This window comes from Ranitomeya variabilis, chromosome 5 (assembly GCF_051348905.1).
Source record: "Ranitomeya variabilis isolate aRanVar5 chromosome 5, aRanVar5.hap1, whole genome shotgun sequence".
NCBI classification, from domain to species: domain Eukaryota; kingdom Metazoa; phylum Chordata; class Amphibia; order Anura; family Dendrobatidae; genus Ranitomeya; species Ranitomeya variabilis.
The window spans coordinates 47,638,562-47,659,608 of record NC_135236.1 but is presented as its reverse complement, the minus strand read 5'-3'; the positions used below and the strand labels follow the sequence as shown (position 1 = coordinate 47,659,608).

Genomic DNA, 21,047 nt, shown 5'->3' with positions numbered 1-21,047 from the left:
TGACAGGGCCGGCTCCAGATTTTCATGGGCCCTGGGCGAAAGAGTCCTGTTGTGGATTCTGTTTTTGGGCTCCCTCTGGTGGTTACAACTGGTACTGGGTGACTTTGGTGGGTTGCGGTCTCTGGTTTCCACCTGTCCATCAGTGGCTGGGTGTTTCCTATTTAACCTGGCTTTCCTGTCATTCCCTTGCCGGCTATCAATGTATCAGCGTGTCTCTGTTACCTTTGCTACCTGCTCCTAGCCTTCAAGACAAGCTAAGTCTGGAATTCCCAGTTTCATGTTTGCTTTCATGTTTTTAGTCCAGCTTGCAGATATGTAATTCTCTGCTGCTGGTTGCTCTAGTGGGCTGAAATTACCACTCATGTACCATGAGTTGGCACATGAGTTCAAGTAATTTCAGGATGGTATTTTGAAGGGTTTTAAGCTGACCGCGCAGTTCACCTTTTGTATCCTCTGCTATCTAGCTTTAGCGGGCCTCATTTTTGCTGAATCTGTTTTCATTGCTACGTTTGTGCCTTCCTCTCATTTCACCGTCATTATATGTGGGGGGCTGCTATTTCTGTGGGAATATTTCTCTGGAGGCAAGAGAGGTCTGTGATTCTTCTGATAGGGGAAGCTAGATCTCCGGCTGGCGCGAGGCGTCTAGAGTCCCCCCAGGAACGCTCCCCGGCTACTGTTAGTTGAGTGTTGAGGTTCAGGATCGCGGTCAGCTCAGGTTCCATCACCCTAGAGCTCGTCCTGTTTTTGCCCATGTTCTGTTGCTAATTTCCCTGCCATTGGGTACATGACAGTATAGCCGGCCACAAAGTGTTAATTGTTTGGGCTGAAGCAGGAGAAAAAAGAAGTGTTGAGGGGAATTTTTTTTTTTCCCTCAGAGTTTTGCTGCCTAGCCCTTAATTGCTGTCTAGCTGCTTCTTACCTCCTCTTAACCCTTGAATGGCTCTGACCTTAGCTGTTTAAACATGGATGTCCAGAGTTTGGCTTCCAGCCTGAATAATCTCGCTGCTAAAGTTCAAAACATACAGGATTTTGTTGTTCACACTCCTATGTCTGAACCTAGAATTCCTATTCCAGAGTTTTTTTCTGGAGATAGATCTACCTTCCTGAATTTCAGGAACAATTGCAAATTGTTTCTTTCTTTGAAATCTCGCTCCTCTGGTGACCCTGCTCAGCAGGTTAAGATTGTGATATCTTTCCTGCGGGGCGACCCTCAGAATTGGGCATTTGCATTGGCACCAGGGGATCCTGCATTGCTCAGTGTGGATGCATTTTTTCTGGCACTGAGATTGCTCTATGAGGAACCTAACCTGGAGATTCAGGCTGAAAAGGCTTTATTAGCCCTCTCTCAGGGGCATGATGAAGCGGAGGTTTATTGTCAAAAATGTCGGAAATGGTCGGTGCTTACTCAGTGGAATGAGTGCGCCCTGGCTGCAAACTTCAGAGATGGTCTTTCTGAGGCCATTAAGGATATTATGGTGGGGTTCCCTGCGCCTACAGGTCTGAATGAGTCTATGACTATGGCCATTCAGATTGATCGGCGTTTACGGGAGCGCAAACCTGTGCACCAGTTGGCGGTGTCTTCTGAACAGGCACTTGAGACTATGCAATGTGATAGAATTCAGTCCAGAAGTGAACGGCAAAATTATAGGCGGAAAAATGGATTGTGTTTTTATTGTGGTGATTCAGCTCATGTTATATCAGCATGCTCTAAACGCACAAAAAAGGTTGATAAATCTTTTGCTATTAGTACTTTGCAGTCTAAGTTCATTTTGTCTGTAACTCTGATCTGTTCACTGTCATCCATTTCCGTTGATGCCTATGTGGATTCGGGCGCTGCCCTGAGTCTTATGGATTGGTCATTTGCCAAACGCTGCGGTTTTAGTCTGGAGCCTCTGGAAGTTCCTATTCCTTTGAAGGGAATTGACTCTACACCATTGGCTATGAATAAACCGCAGTACTGGACACAAGTGACCATGCGCATGACTCCCGTTCATCAGGAGGTGATTCGCTTCCTTGTACTGTATAATTTACATGATGTACTTGTGCTTGGTCTGCCATGGTTACAAACTCATAATCCAGTCCTGGATTGGAAAACAATGTCTGTGTTAAGCTGGGGATGTCAGGGGGTTCATGATGATGCACCTCTGATTTCAATTGCTTCATCTACTCCTTCTGAGGTCCCTGCGTTTTTGTCTGACTATCGGGATGTTTTTGAGGAGCCTAAGCTCAATTCGCTCCCTCCTCATAGGGATTGTGACTGTGCTATAGAATTAATTCCTGGCAGTAAGTTCCCTAAGGGTCGTTTATTTAATCTGTCAGTGCTAGAGCATACTGCTATGCGGAATTACATTAAGGAGTCCTTGGAAAAGGGACATATTCGTCCATCTTCGTCCTCTCTGGGAGCAGGTTTTTTTTTTCGTGGCTAAAAAAGATGGTTCCCTGAGGCCTTGTATAGATTATCGCCTTCTGAATAAGATTACAGTCAAATATCAATATCCATTGCCATTATTGACTGATTTGTTTGCTCGCATTAAGGGGGCTAGGTGGTTCACTAAGATAGATCTTCGTGGTGCGTATAATCTTGTGCGGATAAAGCAGGGTGATGAGTGGAAAACCGCATTTAATACGCCTGAGGGCCATTTTGAGTATTTGGTAATGCCTTTTGGACTTTCTAATGCTCCTTCAGTCTTTCAGTCCTTTATGCACAATATTTTCCGTGAATATCTGGATAAGTTTATGATTGTGTATTTGCATGATATTTTGGTGTTTTCTGATGACTGGGAGTCTCATGTTCTACAGGTCAGGAAGGTGTTTCAAGTTCTGTGGGCCAATTCTCTATTTGTGAAGGGCTCAAAATGTCTTTTCGGAGTCCAGAAGATTTCTTTCTTGGGGTACATTTTTTCTCCTTCTACTATTGAGATGGATCCCGTCAAGGTTCAGGCTATTTGTGACTGGACACAGCCTACATCTGTTAAGAGTCTTCAGAAGTTCTTGGGTTTTGCTAATTTTTATCGTCGGTTCATTACTAATTTTTCCAGTGTTGTTAAACCTTTGACTGATTTGACTAAAAAGGGTGCTGATGTTGCTAATTGGTCTCCTACGGCTGTGGAGGCCTTTCAGGAACTTAAGCGCCGGTTTTCTTCTGCTCCTGTGTTATGTCAACCAGATGTTTCACGTCCTTTTCAGGTTGAGGTTGATGCTTCCGAGATTGGAGCGGGGGCGGTTTTGTCACAGAGAAGTTCCGATGGCTCGGTGATGAAGCCATGTGCGTTCTTTTCTAGAAAATTCTCGCCCGCCGAGCGCAATTATGATGTGGGTAATTGGGAGCTTTTGGCCATGAAGTGGGCATTTGAGGAGTGGCGTCATTGGCTTGAGGGTGCTAAACATCGTGTGGTGGTCTTGACTGATCACAAAAATCTGATTTACCTTGAGTCTGCCAGGCGTCTGAATCCTAGACAGGCTCGTTGGTCGTTGTTTTTTTCTCGTTTCGATTTTGTGGTTTCATACCTGCCAGGTTCAAAGAATGTGAAGGCAGATGCTCTTTCCAGGAGTTTTGTGCCTGACTCTCCTGGAGACTCTGGGCCTACTGGTATCCTTAGGGATGGGGTAATATTGTCCGCCGTCTCCCCAGACTTGCGACGTGCATTGCAGGAGTTTCAGGCGGATAAACCTGATCGTTGTCCACCAGAAAGACTGTTTGTTCCGGATGATTGGACCAGTAGAGTCATCTCCGAGGTCCATTCTTCTGTGTTGGCTGGTCATCCTGGAATATTTGGTACTAGAGACTTGGTGGCCAGGTCTTTTTGGTGGCCTTCTTTATCAAGGGATGTGCGTACCTTTGTGCAGTCTTGTGAAGTGTGTGCTCGGGCTAAGCCTTGCTGTTCTCGGGCCAGTGGGTTGTTGTTGTCCTTGCCTATCCCGAAGAGGCCTTGGACGCACATTTCCATGGATTTTATTTCAGATCTCCCTGTCTCACAGAAAATGTCCGTTATCTGGGTTGTGTGTGACCGCTTTTCTAAGATGGTTCATTTGGTACCCTTACCTAAGTTGCCTTCCTCCTCTGAGTTGGTCCCTTTGTTTTTTCAGAACGTGGTTCGTTTGCATGGGATTCCGGAGAATATCGTTTCTGACAGGGGATCCCAGTTTGTGTCTAGATTTTGGCGGACGTTTTGTGCTAAGATGGGCATTAATTTGTCTTTCTCGTCTGCATTCCATCCTCAGACGAATGGCTAGACGGAGCGAACTAATCAGACCTTGGAGACTTATTTAAGGTGTTTTGTTTCTGCTGATCAAGATGACTGGGTTGCCTTTTTGCCACTGGCCGAATTTGCCCTTAATAATCGGGCTAGTTCTGCTACTTTGGTTTCTCCTTTCTTTTGTAATTCGGGGTTTCATCCTCGTTTTTCCTCTGGTCAGGTGGAGCCTTCGGATTGTCCTGGAGTGGACGTGGTGGTGGACAGGCTACATCAGATTTGGAATCAGGTGGTGGACAATTTGAAGTTGTCTCAGGAGAAGGTTCAGCAGTTTGCTAATCGCCGTCGCCGCGTGGGTCCCCGACTTGGTGTTGGGGACTTGGTGTGGTTGTCTTCTCGTTTTGTCCCTATGAAGGTCTCTTCTCCTAAGTTCAAGCCTCGGTTCATCGGTCCTTATAAGATCTTGGAGATTCTTAACCCTGTGTCTTTTCGTTTGGATCTCCCAGCATCGTTTGCTATTCATAATGTGTTCCATCGGTCGTTATTGTGGAGGTATGAGGTGCCCGTTGTTCCTTCGGTGGAGCCTCCTGCTCCGGTGCTGGTGGAGGGAGAATTGGAGTATGTTGTTGAGAAGATCTTGGATTCTCGTGTTTCCAGACGTAGACTCCAGTATTTGGTTAAGTGGAAGGGTTATGGTCAGGAGGATAATTCCTGGGTGGTCGCCTCTGACGTTCATGCGACTGATTTGGTCCGCGCCTTCCATAGAGCTCATCCTGATCGCCCTGGGGGTTCTCGTGAGGGTTCGGTGACCCCTCCTCAAGGGGGGGGGTACTGTTGTGGATTCTGTTTTTGGGCTCCCTCTGGTGGTTACAACTGGTACTGGGTGACTTTGGTGGGTTGCGGTCTCTGGTTTCCACCTGTCCATCAGTGGCTGGGTGTTTCCTATTTAACCTGGCTTTCCTGTCATTCCCTTGCCGGCTATCAGCGTGTCTCTGTTACCTTTGCTACCTGCTCCTAGCCTTCAAGACAAGCTAAGTCTGGAATTCCCAGTTTCATGTTTGCTTTCATGTTTTTAGTCCAGCTTGCAGATATGTAATTCTCTGCTGCTGGTTGCTCTAGTGGGCTGAAATTACCACTCATGTACCATGAGTTGGCACATGAGTTCAAGTAATTTCAGGATGGTATTTTGAAGGGTTTTAAGCTGACCGCGCAGTTCACCTTTTGTATCCTCTGCTATCTAGCTTTAGCGGGCCTCATTTTTGCTGAATCTGTTTTCATTGCTACGTTTGTGCCTTCCTCTCATTTCACCGTCATTATATGTGGGGGGCTGCTATTTCTGTGGGAATATTTCTCTGGAGGCAAGAGAGGTCTGTGATTCTTCTGATAGGGGAAGCTTGATCTCCGGCTGGCGCGAGGCGTCTAGAGTCCCCCCAGGAACGCTCCCCGGCTACTGTTAGTTGAGTGTTGAGGTTCAGGATCGCGGTCAGCTCAGGTTCCATCACCCTAGAGCTCGTCCTGTTTTTGCCCATGTTCTGTTGCTAATTTCCCTGCCATTGGGTACATGACAGAGTCCCGGTGGGCCCCTTTAACACATACCACAATTCATAATGTACGGATACGGCAGAGAAATATAGGTATAGTACAATGCCAAAGATTTCACTTACTTCTTACATTACATGAGTGATATCTATTGTGCATTCTACATTAGCTCAGAAACCGGACGTATAGTCCTCTATGCAGAATAATGAGCCCCATATATTGCTCCAAACAGAATAATGAGCCCCATATATTGCCCCATACAGTATAATGGCTCCATATAGTGCTCCATACAGTATAATTGGTACCACATAGTCCTCTATACAGAATAATGAGCCCCATATATTGCTTCAAACAGAATAATGAGCCCAGTATTATGCTCCATAAAGAATAATGAGCCTCATATAATGCTCCATACAATATAATGAGCACCACAGAGTGCTCCATACAGAATGAGCTGCATATATTGCTCCATACGGAATTGACCCCATATAATGCTCCATACAGTATAGTGAGCCATATATAATTCTCCATACAGAATGGGCCCCATCTATTGCTCCATATATAATGGGCCTCATATAATGTTCCATACAGTATATGATCGGCCCCATAGAGTATACTGAGTCCCATATATTGCTCCATACAGAATAGGCCCCATATAATGCTCCTTACAGAATGGGTCCCATTTAATGCTCCAAAAATAATTGTCCCCATAAGATGCTCCATGTATAATGGGCCCCATATAATGCTCCATATATAATTGGCCATATAAAATGCTCCATATATAATTAGTCCCATAAGATGCTTCATATGTAATTGGCCCCATATACTGCTCCATATGGAATTGGCCACATAAGATGCTCCATATTAAATTGGCCCCATATAATGCTCCCTATAGAATTGGCTTCATAAGATGCTCCTTATATTATTGGCCCCATAAGATACTCCATATAGAATTAGCCCCATATAATGCTCCATATATGGGCCCCTTCTGATGGTCCCCATATATTGCTCCAAATATTTAAAAAAAAAAAAATGAAATACCTCTCGTTGCTTGACGCTGCTCTGCTCTGGACTCCTCAGCGTCTTCCTGCTCTCTGTGGTGCGACTGCTCAGGCAGAGGGCGCGCACTGGTGACATCATCACGCCCTCTGACCTGAACGTCACAGTCAGAAGATGGAAGACGCTGCAGCGCTGGAACCGGGAGAGGTAAGCATCGCAAGTGCCGGGGCCCGGAGCAGGCGGGGGGTCCACTTGCGGGGGCTGGCACTATAGCACACCAGTGTCCCCGACGGCGAGTGGGCCCCCTGCCTGCTCAGGGCCCCGGCACTTGCCCGGGTGCACCGGGTGCTGACGCCGGCCCTGACTACTGATTTATATAACATTTGCTGAAATGACTAAGTTTCCTAGGTTATCTAAAGATGCTAATGAGACAGAATCTCTTCAATCATGTTAAGGAGCCTTGGATTGGTAAATCCTTACAGTCTATAAACACCCAGCCTTGAAGGAATACCTTATTATTCCGTAAGAGAATGTCTTTCTTAATTCAGGTATTATGGTACTTCCATTTGTGTTCCAGCTTAGGAGGTAGACGGCCTTCATGTGTAACATCACCAATGGGTTCTGCAGAACCTTTTTCTTGGGTTCATTGGCCAGTGAGTAAACATTGAGTAACTCTGAAACTCTGATCAACAAATGAATCTTTTCAAATAAAAAAAACCTAACTATCTTTCCCTTCCAGACTATTTCTCTAGAAAGAAAATCTTAAAACTAAGGATTTTACTGTGGTGAAAGAAAAGACTTCCCTTTTGAAAGCTCCAAAGCTGAGAACATGGATGTCTCCAAGGTCTATGCAATGGCAGATGTAAGCTATGATAGACAGGAGTGGCTTTACAATTGAGGTAAAAAAGACAATTTATCTGTGATATCCCCAATCCACCCTCTTTGTAAAATAACTTGAAGAAATCATCCTTTTCTTAAAGGGAACCTATACTTATGCCCATACTTATGCGCCTGTCAAATTTTGTTTGAATGCGGAATGCACATTTTCTGTTAGTACAATAAACCTCATTTCAAGGCAGAAACATTACTGTGTCCAACAGTTATTAGATATATGAAACTGAAATAGCTGTTGCAAAAAAAACTATTTTTATAAAACATTAAGCTTAAGATTAATAGTGGTGCCCAAACTTTTTCATATAACTGTATTACATATAAATGAAAATAAGCAAATAATACTTTGTAATAATGCCTTGTACAAGTTCCACATAATACTGCATACATACCATAATACTGCTATACAGTGCTAAAAACATAGGATAAATATAGTAATAGTAATATAGTAAAAACAGGATCGCACATAGGGGGTACAGAACACACCAAGGCTACAACCATTTCGCTATGATCTGCACTTCCTCTAGCACAGCTTGACACGTAACAGAGTGACATTAATTTAAGGCTTTCTGCTACCTGTCAAACTTATAAGGTACGACTAGGACACATTTGAGATGGTTGATGATGAATTGGAAGGTGTAAAGGGCTTCAATCTGCTCACATCGATTATTATTATTATTTATTATTATTTATTTATATAGCACCATTAATTCCATGATTCTGTACATGAGAAAGGGGTTACATACAGGGTTATAGATATCGTTTACAGTAAGCAAATTTACAATGACAGACTGGTACAGAGGGGAGAGGACCCTGTCCTTGTGGATTTACATTCTATGGGATAAGGGGGAAGAGACAGAAGGTCGGAGGTGCGGCAGCTCGGGTGGTGGTGAGTCGGCAGCTTTGGTGGTGGGAGGCGGCAGCTCTGGTGGTGGTGAGGCAGCAGCTTGAGAGGTGGTGAGGCAGTAGCTCAGGTGGTGGTGAGGCGGCAGCTTGGGTGGTGGTGAGGTGGCAGCTCGGGTGCTGGTGAGGCGGCAGAATGGTTATTGCAGGCTGTAGGCTTTCCTGAAGATATGGGTTTTCAGGTTCCGTCTGAAGGATCCGAGGGTGGTGGATGATGATGACTCAAGATACAGTGACAACACTGGAAGTCAATAGGAGAATAGCTATGGGCAAATTAATAATTAAGTCACTGTATAAGGTCATCAAATCGAGAAACATTTCACTGGCGATAGGGATGAGCAAGCGCTAAAATGCTTGGATGCTCATTAGTCGAATTGAACTATTCCTAATGCTTGGATACCTGTTTCGAGTAACGAGTATATAATGAGAGTCAATGGGAAATCCGAGCATTTTTCTGGCAGAACCTACAAGGAGGTTTAGGGGGCAGTAAAAATGTTGAAAGTGATGGAAAAAGTGCTGAAGGAGAACAGCATGGGGAAGAACCCTGGAAGCATCTTTGACTCCCAGATCACTGCTGAGAACAATGGTGTCACACTTTTGCTCCACTTTAAGGACTGACAATAAAACATTCAAAATCGAAGAAAAATGGGAGTTTATAGGAAAAAAATGTTAAGAAATATTCTTTCCTGTATATTGATTTGTATATATGTCAAAATATAAAAACGATTACAAAAAACAATTTAAGTAATCCAGCATTGCATTTTTTATTAAAAAAATGGAAATTTCAGTGTCATTTATGAAGGAAGCAAGAACTGCCAAAAGCTAGATGGGAGAGGGACTCAGATACACCCTGTATTAGACATGAAGGAGGGCCTCATACATATGATGTTCAAATTGTCATGTAGTGGTACTCCTAGACTCCGAAAGGCTATGCACTTATGGCAAAGTCTGCCAAGAATTACAAGTAGGGTCATCCATACACCCTTGAAGGCACCAACTGTAATGCGCCATTCATATATTGTAAATAAAGTGTAGTTGTGGTGCTCTCATAAAAGCTCTGCAAACAGTGCTAAGCCATCCAAAAAATACAAATTTTGAAGAACATGACCCTAGTTGCAGCCTTCTAGGCATTTGTTCCGTCAATGACGGATAACAAACTCTTCTATGGACCCCATTTCCAAAGTCGGTCGTACATAACGACCTCCACCCAGGATGCCAACTCTCTGTACCTTGCGGCTAGTGGGCCTGCTAGCATGTCTCCAGACCTTAGCTTTGTCTCCAGAGCTTAGTCTCTCTCCGATATTCCTCCGGTTTCTCCCTTGGGAATCTCGCAGGATTCCGCCATCTTTGTCGCCTTGTCGCCCGCTAAGCACTAATTAAAAAATGCCCCCAAAACTGTGGATAAATAATAGTACACATTTCAAGTATAAAGGAAGGCCTCCGTCACACGTCCTGGTGCTTCCTGTACAAGAAAAACAAGTACTGGTGAGATCTGTGGTCGGTGCCTGTGTTCCATCCGTATGTTCTTATGTGACATCCATGTATCCATCTGCTGTCCCTGTCCGTGTTTTATGTCCATGTGCCACGTACCGGCGCCTGGGAACAAGCTGTATAGTTCTCGCTATTCCCAGGCACTGGCCAGGTGCTGAAGGCAGCTCTCATCATTGTTTCGTGCTCGTGATGATCTCATTGAGGTCACTGCAGTTCATCAGGCCGATCACAGTGAAGTGATCCTGGGAATGCAGCCTCAGTGATCGGCGGTAAACTTTATGATGTCACCGCTAATCACTGAAGCTGTGCTCACAACAGCTTATTCTCTCATGGATTTCGGCCTGGACAGTCGCATCATGGCACTGTTCAGGATGAAAACCACATATCGCAGAGATGGATTACAGCCTGGGACAGTATGGCTGATCATCATGTCAGACAGGTGAGAGATATGGTTGTTTATTATTTCATTTTTTTTTTTTACAGGGGCCAAGGACTTCAATGGATTGGGTGTAAGGTGAGCATAACTGTGCTTTTTATTTTTAAATAAATGTGTAAAACAGGGTGTTTTGTATTATTTCAAATAAAGGACTTTATTCTTGCTGTGTGTTTATTTACAAACTTACTATAGGGTTAGTAATGGGGGTGAGTTATAGATCCCTCTCCATTACTAACCCCTTGGCTTGATGTCACCTGACAATACAAAGGCGACATCAACCCCAACCCTATTACCCCACTTTCCACCACCAAGTGGGAAAGGCGAGGCTAAGCACCCGACTTTTTGCATCTTATGGATACACCATTTCTGCGGAGGGGTAAAGCTGATGTTGGGAGCCTGGGGGGGTAGGAAATATCTATCACCACTTCCAGGTTATGAATATCAACCAACAGCTGTCTATTTAGCCTTTGCTGGTTTGAATTTATTGGGGGACCCTACGTCATTTCAGGGTCACATGTGACATCCTCTAATTTCTATGTCGGATCCTATGTTATTATTTATTGTAATCCTGGCTGTGATGATAAGGAGCCTGCTGAAAACTCTTCCTGAAATGACAGGAAGTATAAGTCTAAAAAGCCCTAGTGGCCAGTGCAAACATTTAAAGATTATTAGTTTTGCTTTTTGATACAAAAAAAATTGCCATAATTAAAAAAAATGTATGGTACAAAAATTTTTTGTTTAAAAACAAAGTCTGAGATGTACTGACTAGGATGAATCGAATGAATGTTTGGCCTTATAGAAAAAGATAATCAAAATAATAATAATCCGTCCTACATGCGGTTTAGTCCCAGTGGTTAAAAAATATTTTCTTGTGGCACTGTGGTGGTGAAGAGCATCTCGGGCTGGGAAGACACTAAGCTTGTGGTGGGATCCTGTATGCCATGAATGATGTTAACAAAAAGATATGGTATGGTGCTGGCCGGTCACTACTATACCAACACCTGTTCAAAAAGAACCCCTGGCTATGAAACAGAGTGCTTGCCTATCCAATGCGTTTCTGCGGTTGCGACTGCCTTTATCGGGGTTACACCTGCAATCCATGGCAGTGCTTATATAGGCAAGTGTCTCATCTCAGGCTTCCATCTTTCATTTCTTTATTATTTTCTTATTAAAAGGCAAACAATTCTATCTCACTAATAAGACTTATTGGTTTTAATGTATATAATCTACAAATCCACTTACTTTCAGCCCTCGACATCTTATTTGATAAAATCCCCCCTTTTTCCACACCACGAAAGCAGCTTCTCACTATATTTCCATTGTGTGCCAATGTATAATGCTGGGATAGGGGGTGCCCAGTGGACTTTCTCTTAATGTTGTAAATATGTTCTTTTCGTCTCACTCACAGTTCTCGTTTAGTCCCAACTATATAGTGTTTCTGACATGGTAATTTTATGCAATTAAGTACACCCCTTGTATATCAAGTTATATGTGTTTTTATTGTTGTGCATATTTTTTCATTAGTTTCAAGGGTGTGTATGGGGTTACATTCTCCCTTTGCTTTACACATTGCGCAATGTTTACCAGGGGAAAAAAACTTCCTTTCCTCTTGTGTTACAGTCTGCATATTTAAGTCAGTGCTATTTTGCTTGCCAGATTATTAGCTCTTTTAAAAATAAAACTGGGTTTGGATGGAAAAGATCCCCTATTATTTTGTCCCCTTACATATTCTACAATATATTTTAATAATTTGCGTTATTGATTGTGTTGCGTACCTTGGTTGCTGTTGTTGATTGGTACCTTGAATGTAGTGTTTGGTAATGTTCCTTTTTTTGTGTGTAATTAATAGGGATTTTGTAGATATATTTTCTACTGTTTATTTTATTTCTCTCAGTCTGGTCTTGTTGTATCGCTTTTGGACAAACTTTTCCATAGTTTTTTGGGCTTCTTCATCATAGTCTTCCTGTTTTGCACAATTTCTTTTTATTTGAATTAGTTGTCCTTTTGGAATATTTTCAAGCAATATTTGTAGATGGCAACTATCTCTCTCAATGTAGCCATCACTATCTGTTGGCTTACTCTATATGTTTTTGTGGCTAAATTTTTGCCTTCCACAAACACTGTAAGGACCAAGAAATTTACGGATGTGGCATTAATAGTGGATGCGAATGATAAATTAAAATAATTTGTATATATATGATTTTAAAACTGAGTGAGGAAATCCTGACCCCCTGCCCAATTAAAATAAATGTCATCTATAAAAAGCTTCCAAAAGACCTGACTAGCACCAAGTTCCCCACAGGGTGTAAGAGTCTTCTCACATTTACCTATGTATACATTTGCAAAACTTGGGGTGAATCTGGTCCCCATAGCAGTTCCTCCCATCTGCAAATAAAAATAAGCCTCATGTTTAAAATAATTATAATAACATTAATTTGATCACCTGGCATTTTTAATTACTTTTTCCTCCTGTTTAGGAAGGATTACATCGCCTCACAACCCTTATTACTAATCATGGTGTACAATGACAATATATGCAACTTATCCATGATGTAATGGAATTTCCATTGGATACCTTGGAAAATGTGTACTAAATGTTTTTGTTGTAGGAACATACTTCTGCAGAATCTTATCTAGATATTCCGAAAGATTAGTCGTGAGGCAATTGATTTCAGATATTATTGGTCTTCCTGGGGGTCTTTGTCCTTAAATTTTTTGTTTAAACAGTAGTTTATTTTCTAATGATAGGTTCCTTTAAAGCTTTGCAAATATGAAGGACACATTCTGTAAATATTATGCCACTTCTACTGGGTTTACTTTTCCTGGGAATTACAAAATTTGCTAATATTCCCGGCTCATCTGTTACTGATTAGAGAACTGTTTGCTTTGTCTGTACTATAATCTGTCTAAAGCTTTAATCTCCAGGTATAATTGCACTGTATCCTGGAGGCGCCATGGGGTGCAAACTTCTGTGTCTTACGCTGCTCGCTCTACTGCATGGCTGCCTTGGACAAAAGTGAGTACAAATGTACTTTATTCCATTTAAACAGAAGTATAAAAAAGGGAAAAAGACAGATCTACTTTTAGAATTACTTGCCTAAAGTATTAATTTACTAAAGTGTTCCCAATTACATGAAACTTAAAAGAAAACAAAAACAATACAGTAGGTGTGAGCCACATGAGGTGATGTCACAGCTTCCCCCTCTGCCTCTATATACAGTAGATAATAAGGTACGTTATTCCCTATAGGTGATATCACAGCTCACCTCCTCCTCATTTACAATGTAAGATAACACCATTAAATATAATATATAATACAGAATCCAACATTCACAATAGATGCTATCACAGCTGACCTCCTCCTCCTCAACAGTTACTGATAATACCTCTTTATAAAGTTGATAACATGGGATTCATTATTCATAATAGGTGATATCACAGCTCACCTCCTCCTGCCGCTCCTGTACAATGACTGATAACACCTCTATATACAGTAGATAACATAGGATTTACCATTCACGATAGATGATATAACAGCTCACCTCCTCCTCCTGGACAATGACTAATTACGTTGCTATATGCAGCATAGAAAACAGGATCCATCAATCACAATAGGTGATATCACAGCTCACCTCCTCCCTCTCCTCTACAATAACTGATATCACCTCTATATAGAGTAGATAACACAGGATCCATCAATCACAATAGGTGATATCACAGCTCACCTCCTCCCTCTCCTGTATAGGAAGAGAAGCTTGTTGTCACATGACCATAAGGCAGGCTCATGCTCTCATTGGACAGCGTGGGAACCGCGGCCATCTGACCTGCGGAGATGATTTTACTGCCGATCAGAAGCAGTGTTTGTGGCGCTATCATGCACATGACAGTGCGAGAATCACCCGGTGTTCAGAGGGCTGAACCCGAACAGTAACATGGACTTCCTGTTGTAGTCCATGTTTGGAGTCCGTGCCCAAACAGTAGGTGTTCAGTAGGGATGCCGAACCTTTACTGTTCTGTGCACCCATCGCCACTTGCTGCATGTCAGCAGGTTAGCCATCATGGCCTATACTAAGGATAGGACATGAATGTTAAAGTAATGAGCAACCTCTCTAAGTGGTCTCCACCTAACTTTCACCTATGGGACCACAAAAGACCTTAATCAAGTCCCATTGTGTGTGCCGAATATTGGGGCTGATTTCTTCATTTGTGTTTCTATGACAGATGCACTCTCATTACACCGAACATTCTACGACTGGAGAGTGAAGAAACCATCGTTGTAGATGGACACGATAAAGCTTTCGAGGCTGAAGTTGAGATTCAAGATTTTCCAAAGAGAATTTGGAGTTTAGCAAAGCAGAAAATCTCTCTGAATAATGACAACAATTTCCTGGGCACAGCCACAGTCACGGTAAAATCATGGCATAAGACAACCGGCACTAATACACAGTATACAAATATCAGCCGATACTCTTCTCTTTGTAGAACATTTATTTCCTTCTTTTTCTTCTTTCAGATTCCTTCTGATAAATTAGCGAAAGACCCCCAAAAATATGTCTATGTGATGGTGAAGTCTTCTGTGTGCAATATAGAAAAAGTTGTCCTGCTCAGCTATCAGAGCGGACATGCCTTCATTCAGACTGATAAGACAATCTATAAACCGGGATCTACAGGTATTAGCACTCGATTGTTGTGTCTGTTGGAATACACTTGTTGTATAGCTCAAATAAAGGAAATCTGTCAGCAGATTATCGCTAGCCCTTCTGAAATTAGCATGATTATTGTGCTGCTTATTACAGTTTTGATAAAATCAGTGTTTTATCTGCTGTAGATCTAGCAGCTCTCTAAATGCTGAGCTCGGCATAACCCCGCCCACACCACTGATTGGCTGTTTTGTGTGTACACTGTACATAGGCAGAAAGCTGCCAATCAGAGGAGCTAAAACAACTCATGAATATGGAGAACTACATGGTAGCAGCTCAAGTAGTCCTCTAGTGATAATCTCCTGTTAATGAAATAGTGATTTTATCAAAACAACAGCAAGTAGACAAATAAGTAGCACATTACTGGGATCATGATATTTACTCTTCATCATGTTGCTACAGAATCCCTTTAACTTCTCATTGGAGAGAGAAAGATTCAGTAAGTGGTCAATCAAGCTCCACTGAGGACCTTCTAGATATTTATTTTCTCCACTCTCAGTAATTTCATTTCCTTAAAGCAAGAGATGCAAATGCTGGTCTTCGGGCTTAGGGTCCTTGTCCACCTTGATTAGTTGTCTAACTGATCTTCTCTGTCTTCTTTGCGCAGTTCTCTACCGTATCTTCTCTATAAACTACAAGATGTCTCCAATGAACACAAATTTGATCATTGATTTTCTGGTAAGACAAATCTTCTCAACGCAAATTTTACCAATGAAATCAAAGCTATGTGACAAAAAATACTAATCAGATGTTAAATTGGAAATAGTAGAGCTACAACACTACTGTGCCACCAAAGTCGTGGTTTTAGTACAATCAGATACAATTCTATGAAATGGTCTTCATCAAAGACGAACGCTGCGTTATAGTAGTTGGAACTTTATTTGTCCTTAGCAATTCAAAAAGATGCCATAAATCAGTCACTTTATTGTGTCCATAAAATGCCGTTACAGATTTTCTACCCCATTGATAAATCAGAATAATAGTTGCAGTACTGCACCAATAAAAAAATGTAAAATATTATTTTATTTCCATCTCAGTTACAAAAAAAAAACACCCAAAGAGGACCTTTCACCAGTTTGAGCATGATAAACTGGCCACGTCATGGATTAGTGGCTGTGGGGCTTAAAAAAAAAAGTACATTTTTATTTTTTTATATCTCATCTCTGTTATGGAGTTAATAACTTGCAAAATTTAAATTCTAATTTATGCTAAGACCAAGTGGTTATTAGCCAAGATTCTTCATTGGGGTTGGTCATTTTTACCACTGCATGACATTGACCAATCATAAACAGAAGACATCATGCAGGGGAAAAAAAAAGGACACGCCCCCACGGATAATCTTTGAAGTAGGTTTCTCATGTGAAATATACAATGACACACAGCTCTGTTCTCACTGATCTCATGTCTGGCATCTACAAAAGGGGAAAGCAGAGTCATTACAAACAAGTGCGCATCTGCAGCTCTTATTTCACAGCACTGTACAACTTATAAGTACTATACGGTGACCAAATAATACCACAAAGCCCAAGAGAAAGGGAGTAGGTCAAGTCAAACATTATGGAGTAGGATGGTATTGCGGTATCCTTTGTAGTTAGTACTCAAGTAGCCCTTGGCCACTGAAATGCTTCCATTTTACTCCTATTGTAATGTAGCAGGTCTAGTGGCTACAACAGTAAAGACCATTCCTAATGCCACGTTCTCCATTCTAGAAATTTGTATACACTTTAGTTCAAGCCTCTTAATTTTATCCTAAGTCTAAATTCAAGTCAACAATTTGAAGTCCAAGAAATGAATTCCAATATTGTTCAAATATTCAATCTATCACCTAGTTTATAAATTAAATAATTTGGATGATCTAACTTTACACCTATTACAATGATTGCTTCATTTTCTTCTTTTTTTTGTACAGACGCCTGAAAACGTAATTGTTAATAGATATGCGACAATCATAGGCAATTCTGGTATTGGTTCCATTTCATTCAGACTACCAGAAGTACAGAGGTAAATACCACATTTATCTGGTTGTTTAACCCCTTAGTGACCTAGCTTAGTTTGACCTTAATGACCAGGCCACATTTTTGAATTCTGACCAGTGTCACTTTATGTGGTAACAACTCTGGAACACTTTAACATGCATGTCCCAGTGATTCTGAGATTGTTTTTGTTTCGTCAAGCAAATAAGGCAGCACACTGCAGTGCTGAAACATGCAAACATGAAACACGAAAATTGAACTGCATTACTGCACTAGAAATATGAAAAATGAGAGCGTTTAGCGCATAAAAATGGCCAATTTTATGTGTACCTGGTAGCCACTTTACGGCATCTCTCTTATACCAGGTCCTATGCTTTCCTTTCCTCGCTGAGAATAAACGTCTCCATGTGAATGGGTACCTATGAAAACCTCTTCTTAGACTAACATTCTCTGGTATAAGAGAGATGCCGTTAAGTGGCTACCAGGTACACATAAAATTGGCCATTTTTATGCGCTAAACGCTCTCATTTTTCTTATTTCTAGTGCAGTAATGCAGTTAAATTTTCGTGTTTCATGTTTGCATGTTTCAGCGCTGCAGTGTGCTGCCTTATTTGCTTGACTATATAAGAGTTGGTGACTCTAGGTTCAGCACCTGTTCACACTTAGTCTATGTTTGGATGTGACGGTCAGTTTTTTCAAATGTTTTTGTTTCGTGACGCATTGCACTTTATGGTAGTGGTAAATTTAGTTCAATACACTTTGCGCTTATTTTGTAAAAATATTAGAAATTTGGAGAAAAATTAGCAATTTTCAAACTGTAAACTTTAATATCCTTAAACTATTAAGTCATGCTACCAGGGGTGGATTAAGGGTAGCCAGGGCCCCGGGCTCTTCAGACACTGTGGGCCCCCCGGGTCATGTGACAGGGGGTCATGTGACGGGGGGGTCATGTGACGGGGGGTCATGTGACGGGGGTCATGTTATACCTGAACCAGATTATTCCAGAAAAATGGCCGGGCCCTACTCTACTGTAACCTATTAAATATTTGTTAAAATATGCAATACAATTTAGGTATATTTGGATTTATTTTTCAATTTTTAAAATGACCAATATCACATACAAGGAACAAATACCACCGCACCATGACCAGACCACAAATTGCAACCACAGTGATCGAATAATATCACATACAAGGAACAAATACCACCGCACCATGTCAAGACCACATATTACCACCACTTGGTGACCAAATAGCACATACAAGGGACAAATACCGCAACACCATTTCCAGACCACATATTACCACCACATAGTGAATGAATACTACAATACTGATCAGTAATAAAAAAACACAACACAATACTATCACCATAAGTGCCAGTATTCACAGGAGATCTGTACATAGTATGCAGTGTCTGTGTAGAGGTAATACAGTGATCACTGGTGGTATTATACACAGGAGCTCTGTATATAGTGTATAGGTAATACAGTGATCACTGGTGACATTATATTCAGGAGCTCTGTATATAGTATACAGTGTATAGTGTCAGTGTATAGGTAACACTGACTCACCTGTGACATCTCTAGGTGAAGTCCTTCATCTTTCATCCAGCACAGACCGCCATCATTTCTTCCAGCCAGGACTCGTTTCTGCAGGAAATAACACAGTTATCTCGAGCTCCGCTTGCAGAACACATTACTTAATTTTTCCAAACTTCTACATTACACCACATGAAGAAAAAAAGGCGACATAGTGTCACTCTGCACAGTAACAGGACCGCCCCCCCATTTAAAACAGTATACTCAAAAAATAAAATAAATACATCACTGCAGTAATAATATCCCTTAATTAGCCCCTATGTCCAGCATTGCCCCCAGACAGTGTGTTCAACAATCTGCCCCAGTATGTCCAGCATATTGCCCCAGAGTGTCCAGCATTGCCCCAGACAGTGTGTCCAGCAATGTGCCCCAGTGTGTCCAGCATATTATCCCCAGTGTGTCCAGCATATTACCCCCAGTGTGTCCAGCAATCTGCCCCAGTATGTCCAGCATTGCCCCAGTGTCTCCAGCATTGCCCCAGTGTGTCCTCCAGCATTGCCCCCAGTGTGTCCAGCAATCTGCCCCAGTGTCTCCAGCATTGCCCCAGTATCTCCAGCATTGCCCCCAGTTTCCAGCAATCTGCCCCAGTGTCTCCAGCAGTCATCTGCCCCAGTGTGTCCCCAGCATTGCCCCCAGTGTGTCCAGCAATCATCTGCCCCAGTGTGTCCTCCAGCATTGCCCCCAGTGTGTCCAGCCATCTGCCCCAGTGTCTCCAGCATTGCCCCAGTGTCTCCAGCAATCATCTGCCCCAGTGTGTCCTCCAGCATTGCCCCCAGTGTGTCCAGCAATCTTCTGCCCCAGTGTGTCCTCCAGCATTGCCCCCAGTGTGTCCAGCAATCTGCCCCAGTGTCTCCAGCATTGCCCCAGTGTCTCCAGCATTGCCCCCAGTGTCTCCAGCATTGCTCCCAGTGTCTCCAGCAATCATCTGTGTTGTGAATTCTGCTCTTGGGCTCCCTCCGGTGGTTGTTAGTGGTAGTGCAGTTGTCTTGGGGTTGTAATCCAGGGCAGGTGTTTCTGCTTATTGCAGCTCTACTAGGTATTTAGGTGTGCAGGATCCATTACTCCTGGCCAGTTGTCCATTGTTCTTGGAGGGATTGCATCTCTCTCTGGTTCCTCATGCTCTGCTGCCAATTCAGCTAAGATAAGTGTCTGTTTTTTTGTCTCTGTGCACACATGCAGTGTGCTTTGCAATTCAGTGCAATTCATTGTGTTTTTGTCCAGCTTAGAATTTGTTTGAATTTTTCAGTCATGCTGGATTCTCAGGAGTTGCAGATATACTTGCTATGTCTTTAGTTAGATGTAGTATATTTGTATTTTCTGCTGTGGATATTTTTAGGATTTTAATACTGACCGCTTAGAATTCTGTCCTATCCTTTTCTATTTAGCTAGAAGTGCCTCTTTTGCTAAAGTCTGTTTTTCTGCCTGCGTGTGTCTTTCCTCTTATACTCACAGTCAATATTTGTGGGGGGCTGCCTATCCTTTGGGGTTCTGCTCTGAGGCAAGATAGAATTCCCATTTCCACCTATAGGGGTATTTAGTCCTCCGGCTGTGTCGAGGTGTCTAGGACATGTTAGGTACACCCCACGGCTACTTCTAGTTGTGGTGTCAGTTTAGGGTTTGCCGTTAGTACAGGTACCACCTACTCCTGAGAAAGTCTCTCATGCGGCTCCAAGGTCACCGGATCATAACAGTACAACTGGCCAACAATGAGTTAAATGCATCTCAGAAGAAGGGAAGAAAGGTGTTGAGCCATTTTTTTTTCTGTAGTCTGTTTTTTCTTTCCTTCCCTCTTTTCCTCTGGGTGACTGAGGAGACGTGTGCTAGCATGGATGTTCAGCGATTAGTTTCTCGTGTAGACCAGCTTGCTGCTAGGGTACAGGGCATTTCTGATTATATTCAGACTCCGCTTTTAGAGCCTAGGATTCCTACTCCTGATTTGTTTTTTGGGGATAGGTCCAAATTTTTGAGTTTTAAAAACAACTGTAAACTGTTTTTTTGCTCTGAAACCTCGTTCCTCTGGTGATTCCATTCAGCAGGTTTAAATTGCCTTCCTCTTCTGATTTGGTTCCGTTGTTTTTTCAGCATGTGGTTCATTTGCATGGTATTCCGGAGAATATTGTGTCCGACAGAGGTTCCCAGTTTGTTTCTAGGTTTTGGCGGGCCTTTTGTGCTAGGCTGGGCATTGATTTGTCTTTTTCTTCCGCATTTCATCCGCAGACAAATGGCCAGACCGAGCGAACTAATCAGACTTTGGAAACTTATTTGAGATGCTTTGTGTCTGCTGATCAGGATGATTGGGTGGCTTTCTTGCCATTGGCCGAG

General features: G+C 42.4%; 1 protein-coding gene across 5 annotated transcripts in view; it reads left to right on the top strand.

Annotated features, from left to right (window-relative positions):
* Window positions 1–21,047, top strand: part of LOC143774327 (A.superbus venom factor 1-like) — a 247,395-nt gene that overhangs the window by 58,445 nt on the left and 167,903 nt on the right. For 2 of the 5 annotated variants that reach the window (XM_077261792.1, XM_077261791.1), the window contains exons 2-7: window positions 7,471–7,630; window positions 13,378–13,468; window positions 14,674–14,860; window positions 14,966–15,122; window positions 15,760–15,830; window positions 17,062–17,153. In XM_077261792.1, coding sequence (XP_077117907.1) covers window positions 13,407–13,468; window positions 14,674–14,860; window positions 14,966–15,122; window positions 15,760–15,830; window positions 17,062–17,153 — 569 coding nt within the window. In that variant the 5' untranslated portion in view covers window positions 7,471–7,630; window positions 13,378–13,406. Of the gene's footprint in view, window positions 1–7,440; window positions 7,631–13,364; window positions 13,469–14,673; window positions 14,861–14,965; window positions 15,123–15,759; window positions 15,831–17,061; window positions 17,154–21,047 lie in introns of those variants that run through there. The other 3 variants (XM_077261793.1, XM_077261795.1, XM_077261796.1) reach the window with 3 other exon arrangements.